This window comes from Cornus florida, unplaced genomic scaffold, assembly GCF_030987335.1.
Source record: "Cornus florida cultivar Cherokee Brave unplaced genomic scaffold, ASM3098733v1 CherokeeBrave_3.0.0_Hap2_Chr11, whole genome shotgun sequence".
Taxonomy (NCBI): domain Eukaryota; kingdom Viridiplantae; phylum Streptophyta; class Magnoliopsida; order Cornales; family Cornaceae; genus Cornus; species Cornus florida.
The window spans coordinates 92,243,349-92,250,923 of NW_026775581.1; the positions used below are offsets into that span (position 1 = coordinate 92,243,349).

General features: G+C 37.3%; 2 protein-coding genes across 2 annotated transcripts; both read left to right on the plus strand.

The window, feature by feature from the left end:
- The first annotated feature begins 258 nt into the window (after nucleotides 1-258).
- Nucleotides 259-2,748, plus strand: LOC132286759 (probable (S)-N-methylcoclaurine 3'-hydroxylase isozyme 2). The gene is made up of 2 exons (XM_059789142.1): nucleotides 259-1,227; nucleotides 1,949-2,748. The coding sequence occupies exons 1-2, from the start codon at nucleotides 325-327 to the stop codon at nucleotides 2,552-2,554; spliced, it is 1,509 nt and encodes a 502-aa protein (XP_059645125.1). The 5' UTR covers nucleotides 259-324; the 3' UTR covers nucleotides 2,555-2,748.
- A 1,358-nt stretch (nucleotides 2,749-4,106) lies between these two features.
- On the plus strand, nucleotides 4,107-6,816 carry LOC132285681 (probable (S)-N-methylcoclaurine 3'-hydroxylase isozyme 2). Its single transcript, XM_059787874.1, has 2 exons — nucleotides 4,107-5,185; nucleotides 6,045-6,816. Exons 1-2 carry the CDS (start codon nucleotides 4,172-4,174, stop codon nucleotides 6,648-6,650), a joined length of 1,620 nt encoding a protein of 539 aa, XP_059643857.1. The 5' UTR covers nucleotides 4,107-4,171; the 3' UTR covers nucleotides 6,651-6,816.
- The last annotated feature ends 759 nt before the right edge of the window (nucleotides 6,817-7,575 follow it).

Below are 7,575 nucleotides of genomic sequence, written 5' to 3' on the forward strand. Positions count from 1 at the left end.
TTTTTTTCCGAAAATTAAAACAATTTTCATTGATTAAAAGATATTCCAAATTCCATTCCGGTGGCTTCAATAGGCGGCCCGGAAGTCGTACATGCTTGTCATTGTTGAAAAAATGGATTAACAAATTCTGCTTCACGACATAAGATGGGCCATATCTTATAATTTTTTATCTTTGAATAGTAACATTAATATTTTGAGTAAGAACATCAGTTGTTGACCTTTTAACATGTGCATCCTCTATAGTCTATACATAGAAAGATAAAGGCAATTGCATGACAACAATACAATTACACTGCAAAAAGACAGTTCTTGTTTCTGCAAGTCATGGCTGAAACTATTGTAAGTGAAGCAACCTCTCTCTTCTTTCCTATACTACTCTTATCGTCTATCATCTTTCTCACCCTAAAGCATTTCAAGTCTTATTTCCTATCAAAAACTAGTCTCCCACTTCCTCCAGGACCAACTCCATGGCCAATCTTGGGCAATATTCCTCATATGGGAAAAAAGCCTCACGTCACTCTAGCAAACTTTGCTCGCTCATATGGCCCTCTCATGTCACTTAGAATAGGAACTCAAACCATGGTCATCGGATCATCGATAAGTGCTGCAGTGGAAATTCTCAAAACGCATGATCGCGTCTTATCGGCGCGAAGTGTTCCTCATGCATTTCCAGCCAAGAGCCCAAAATTGAATCATGTATCAGTCGGATGGGCACTGGAGTGCAATGATAGATGGAAGCATGTACGAACAATATGCCGAACTGAGCTCTTCTCGGCCAAGGCAATGGAGTCTCAAGCATGTTTGAGAGATAAAAAGGTATCGGAAATGGTGGAGTTTTTGAATGGGAAAGAGGGAGAGAAAGTAAAAGTTGGAGAAGTGGTTTTTGCCACTGTGTTTAACGTGTTGAGTAATGCTCTAATATCGAGTGATTTTATGAGATTCGAGAAGGAGATTGTGGATAGAGGGTTGAAGGATCTTTTGGGAGAATATATGGAGGTGACTGGAGCTCCAAATCTGTCTGATTTTTATCCAATTTTAGGTGCATTAGATCTTCAGGGTTTAAACAAGAATGCAATGGAAGTGTTTAGGAGGGTCTGTGCTACGTGGGATCCCATTATCGAAGACAGGAGAGAAGGAAGAAGAGGCAATGCATCAAGCCAAAAGGACTTCTTGGACGCCCTCATCGACAATTCTTGTACCAATGATCAAATCAACTATCTGCTTCTGGTTTGCTCTCTCCTCTCCTCTCCTCTCAGTCCTTTTCTTACAATTGAAATAAGAACAACCAAACAGGCTCCTAGTCTGGGGGAAGATAATATCTTCCAGTGTCATAAGGAGAGCTTATACATTCTGAGCAATTTGATGTCAATTTTTATTTAATAGTTCATTAATTGGTTGTAGTTCACTACTGGTCCCTGAATAGGTTCGCGTCGCAATTGAGAATATCTGGTGATTGGAATAGGATAAGTTGGATAACATAAGGTTTGCTTAATATATACCAAATATTTTTAATATAAACTAAATTTTAATAGCAAATTTGTAATTTAACAATATTAATAAAGCAGGATGACCCTTTCTAACCCTGCTCCAACTACACGGGTTTCAATTCTAACTCCATTTTGGCCTTCAAAATCACTTAACAACCCCTAACCATTCAAAACGGGACAAGGCGGGGCGGAGTGATTATCTAGTGGGGCGGGGTCTCTTCCCTCCCAAAATGAGAGTCAAATTTTGACATAGAATAGAATGTCTGATTAACTAGAACAAGGTATAACTAGCTTTGTCAAGCTTGAACAGGGCTAGTTCAGTTTGGTATGCTCAGTGACCCTACAAATTACAATGATATGGTGGATAAAATTAGTATGGCATAGTTTTTCTTTTCTATTTAGATTTGAATTCCAATTGTTTGGCATATAATCTAAAAATCATCACACTCATGTATTTTCAGGAGCTATTCGCTGCTGGTACAGACTCTAGTAGCAATACGATTGAGTGGGCGATGGCAGAACTAATAAAAAGTCCAGAATCCATGAAAAAAGTCCGCGAAGAAATGACGAGAGAAATCAAACAAGATTTGCTAAAAGAATCCCATCTACCTCACCTACATTACCTTCAAGCCTGTTTCAAAGAAACTTTGAGATTGCACCCTCCAGCACCACTTCTAGTTCCTCGCCGCGCACTTGACTCATGCAAAGTGATGAATTATGCCATTCCCAAGAATTCTCTAGTATTAGTAAATGTTTGGGCGATTGGGCGAGACCCCGTGATTTGGGAAGATCCATTGAAATTTAAGCCAGAGAGGTTCCTCAACTCGACTTTGGATTTCAAAGGGAATGATTTTGAGTTCTTACCCTTTGGCGCGGGAAGAAGAATCTGCCCTGCCTTGCCCTTGGCAGCAAAGAATTTTCCTTTCATACTCGCTTCATTGATTCATTACTTTGAATGGTCACTTCCACATGGAAATGATCCAGATGAGCTAGACATGAATGAGAAGGTTGCTATAACATTGCAGAAGGAACTACCCTTGGTCCTCATTCCCAAAGTTAAGAAATGACCAAATTCCTAAAGTTAAGAAATGACCAACAGATTGATCCAATCTTCATACTATTATAATAATCACTTGTGTACGGTTTATTATGTAAAATATGGTTCATTTTACCAGTTTTCAACTATGTAAGCTTATTTTTAATTTTCAATACATATTTGTATCAATAAAAGAGAGCTTATTATGATCAATCGCATGTTAATTTAAATTTAAAGTGGTGAGTTTCAAAATTTTGTTTGTTAGAAGGTCGATTTGTGTGCCCTTTGTTCTATTTCTCACAGCAATCTTCAAATGATGTAAGATGACATCTAAACTAAAAATCAATTAGCTAGTTGGATTAAGACTCAACTCATACGTTCAATTCTGCTCTTTTGTAATCCAAATAAAAATCGCTTGTATAAAGTTACAGTGACTGGACATGTGTATATTTTTTTATATAAAACATTAGCTTTTGTCAAAGATGACCATGTGATTGCAAGTGAACAGTCCACACAGGCAGTTGATATTTGTTGAAAATCTTTTAAATGGAATGAGCATAATGGGTTACGGGTCTAATTTTATTTCAACATGACAGTCAAATTAGAGACAATTTAAATTCAACACTGTTTATGTTATTGTTATTATATGTGTAAAGGAGATCGTGGAGTTTTATTATTATTATTATTTAAAAAAAAATATAGAAATTTTAGAATAGAAGCATAATGGGTCATATTCTAAAACTCAACTTTGCATTGGAAAGCCCAGGTGAGGTGGAGCTGATAATTTTTTTCTCGCATCTCCAAAGCCCTAACCTACACAAAACCCTTCTTTCCGTTCAGTTTACAAATCAAACCCAAAATCAGAAGCAGAGATGTCGGAAATGGCGACGACAGATCCAGACGGATCGACGGAGTTCGCATGACAGGGAGGTGCGTGGTCCCAATCGCTCTGATTCCGGCCCACCGGTGTAAGATAAATACTATTTCATTGTTGTACGAGAAATGCTAGCATTTGATCGTGGAGTTTCCTTATCATGTTTGGTGTGGAGCAATTTTCCTTCTCTCGAGAGAAGGAGATCATTACTCTATATATGCATATAGGTGTGTGTGTGTGTGTGTATATATATATATATATATATATAGGTTCATTACTCTGTGATTTTAAATTTTTAAATTAAATTTTCAGCAAGGTTAATATACTAAATTTCTATATTCTGTTAACAGATATTAACGTCGGTCACTAGTGAGGGATGTAATTGTAATTTTCAAAGCACAGGCAGATCCGTGTTATTTTCACTTCCTAGAAGGGGAGGTACCTTCTTTTTAACTCTGCATTATATCACATTTCTAGCTTTGTGTTTATGGTTATTACCTGTGGGATTGGAAAAAATATATTTTTTTTCTAGTTAGGTACTCACACACACGTGCCTCCACATGCTCGAACTCCTGACCTCTTTTTGAGAAGGAGAGGTTTGGTACCGTTAGGTCACGGCATGTCGGTGATTGAAAAAAATATTTGTTAAAACACCTTCAATAATTGCCTTCTAATACACAGTATCAGTGTGGTTTGATTGTCAACAAATATATAGAGAGAGAAAGAGACGGTATAGGATACATAATCTAAATTTTCTTTACATAGTTATCTCTTATGAGCAATACGTCAGTTGTTGACCACCAAACATTTATCCTCTATAGAAAAATTAAGCTAAATGACAACAATACGTTACACTGCAAAAAGCAAGCTCTTCTAATACTGCAAGTCATGGCTGAAACTATGGTAAGAGAAGCAACCTATCTCTTCTTTCCTATACTCCTCTTACCCGTCATCTTCTTCATCCTAAAGCATTTTAAATCTTATTTCCTATCAAAAAGTGGTCTACCACTGCCACCAGGACCAAGTCCATGGCCAATATTGGGCAATATTCCTCATATGGGAAAAAAACCTCACATCACTCTAGCAAACTTTGCTCGGTCATATGGTCCACTCATGTCACTGAGACTAGGTGCTCAAATATTGATCATCGGATCATCGAAAACTGCTGCAGAGGAAATTCTCAAGACCCATGATCGGATCTTATCTGCACGATATGTTCCTAGTGCAGTACCAGCTAAGAGCTCAAAATTCAATCATTTGTCGCTTGGATGGGCACTGGAGTGCAATGATAGATGGAAAAATTTAAGAACAATATGCAGAACTGAGCTCTTCTCGGGCAAGGCAATTGAGTCACAAGCATGTTTGAGAGAGAAAAAGGTAATGGACATGGTGAAGTTTTTGGGTGGAAAGGAGGGAAAGGAAGTGAAAGTTGGAGAATTGGGTTTTGCCACTTTGTTTAACATGTTGAGTATTGTTTTGATATCAAGAGATTTTATTAGCTTGGAGAAAGAGAGTGTGGATGGAGGGATGAAGGGTCTTGTAGGAAAATATGTTGAATTAATTTCAGCTCCAAATCTGCCTGATTTTTATCCAATTTTAGGTGCGTTAGATCTTCAAGGTTTAAACAAGAAGGCAAAGGAAGTGTTTGTGAGGATCTGTGAGACGTGGGAGCCCATTATCGAAGACAGAAGAGAAGGAAGAAAAGGCAATGCTTCAAGCCAAAAGGACTTCTTGGACGTCCTCATCAACAATTCGTGTACCAATGATCAAATCAACTATCTCCTCCTGGTTTGCTCTCTTGTCTCCTCTATTATGCATATACACACGGATTAATATAAGGCTATATACTAGTGGCAAAACTAGCAAATCCTTTTCCTACACTTACAAACAGCCACAGAAGGCTCATAGTTTGGGGGAGAGAGAATGTCCTCCAGTGTGATAAGGAAACCTTGGTCATGGGATATTATTTATTTTATCAGGGCTGGTAAACAAGCAAGCTTATTCTGAGCAATTTGAGGTCAATTTTTGTTAAACTGTTCATTAATTGGATGTGGTTCACCAGTCTAGATTCAAGTTTCAGTTTTGTTAAATACTGGGCAGGGCTTGAATTAGCTCATGATCAGCTGATGCAAATGGCATGCAGTTGAGATAACATAACCCTCTAAGAAAATTACAATAAGGTAAATGTTAAAGGAAAATCAGGATGTACTATAAAATCCATGAACTCTAATGAGGAATTCCATCAAAATTAGAGTTCGGTTTTGCATTTTGGAAGTAATTTCCTTTCAATTGAAATCATATCAAAACCATATTTGCTCTCAAAAGCAGTAAGGTACTACCAAAATGTAAACTGACTGGTGCCAGGTTAGAGGGCTATGTAATGAGTCAAATTTTGAGTCTTTGACATGAATGGAATGCCAGATTAATTAGAGCAAGGCACAACTAGCCTTGTCAAGCTTGAACAGGACTAGTTCGGCTTCGTTCATGGTCAGGTTTTTCCATACTGTTAGCTGTTACACCACAAATTACAATGATATGGAGAAAATTATTATGGCATAGTTTTCTTTTTCTATTAAGGTTTCAATTCCAATTGTTTAGGATATAATCTAAAAAAGTGAGACCAATCATTCACACCATGCATTGTCAGGAGCTATTCTCTGCTGGTACAGACACTAGTACCTCAACGGTTGAGTGGGCAATGGCAGAACTGATAAAAAGTCCAGAATGCATTAAGAAAATCCGCGAAGAATTGACAAGAGAAATCAAACAAGATTTTGTAAAAGAATCCCATCTACCTCAGCTACATTACCTTCAAGCCTGTTTCAAAGAAACTCTGAGGTTGCACCCTCCAGCACCATTTCTGCTTCCTTGCCGTGCACCTGAATCGTGTAGAGTGATGAATTATGCCATTCCTAAGAATTGTCAAGTACTAGTAAATGTTTGGGCTATTGGACGAGACCCCATGATTTGGGAAGATCCATTGAAATTTAAGCCAGAGCGATTCCTCAACTCCACATTAGATTTCAAAGGGAATGATTTTGAGTTCTTACCCTTTGGTGCAGGAAGAAGGATCTGTGCTGGCCTGCCTATGGCAGCAAAGCAGCTTCCTTTGATACTTGCTTCACTGATTCATTCTTTTGATTGGTCACTTCCACATGGAAATGCTCCTAATGAGCTAGACATGAACGAGAAGGTTGCTGTGATATTGCGGAAGGAACATCCCTTGGTCCTCATTCCCAAAATTAAGAAATGACCAACAGATTGTTCCAATCTTCCTACCATGAATACTGTTATGATCACTTTTATATGTTTATCTAAAATATGGCTCATTATATCAGTTGTCAACTATGTAAGCTTACTTTCAATATTTCAAGTACACACTTGTATCAATAAAAGATGGCTCATTATGTTCACTTGTATCAATGGTTTTCTGTGGTCATCAGGAAAGCACATGAGCAGTAGATTTGTATTACAAGATTAATTTCACGTTGTGAATTTCAAAACTCAATTCATTTCTAAGAAGGTCAATTAGTGTGCACTTAGTTCTGTTTTCCTCCTCAATCCTCAAATAATATAAAGTGACATCTACCATTCAAATATATATATATATATATATCTATAAAGTGACATCTAAACTGAAAACCATTCCATTGGTTGCTTATATCTGTACGCTCTTTCTTACCTTGGATTAGAGTGGTTTAGAACATTATTTTTACCATTATAAGTTTATAACTTTTAACAAATATTGATTTTAGGGAACTAGGGTAATTTGTAGATTTTGGCCTTCACATGAATGAAAACCAGTGCCAGTTATCTTGTTGCTGAAAGCTGAACTTTATAATGTTGTAGATTATACACTAAACCTCAAAGTCAATTTCTGTACAGAAATTGATTTGTAAGCTGTTCTACCCACTGGAACTTTCCACCATGTAGTTGGTGTTCCCCCTCGAACTTGCTACTTGTCATCTTCTACTACAATCACAAATCTTAACCAAACAGTGAAAAGCTTTAATACCCCTTTTTTATTCATAAATGTTGTGCACCACAAACAGCCATAGGATGTTTCAAAAATCAGCTAATAACCAACACAATCACATAAACACTCAAAATTTACATGTTCTAGCAATGTGGCTATCGTTCACAGAGGAGAGGAAATCAAAATACACCATCTTCTGCCT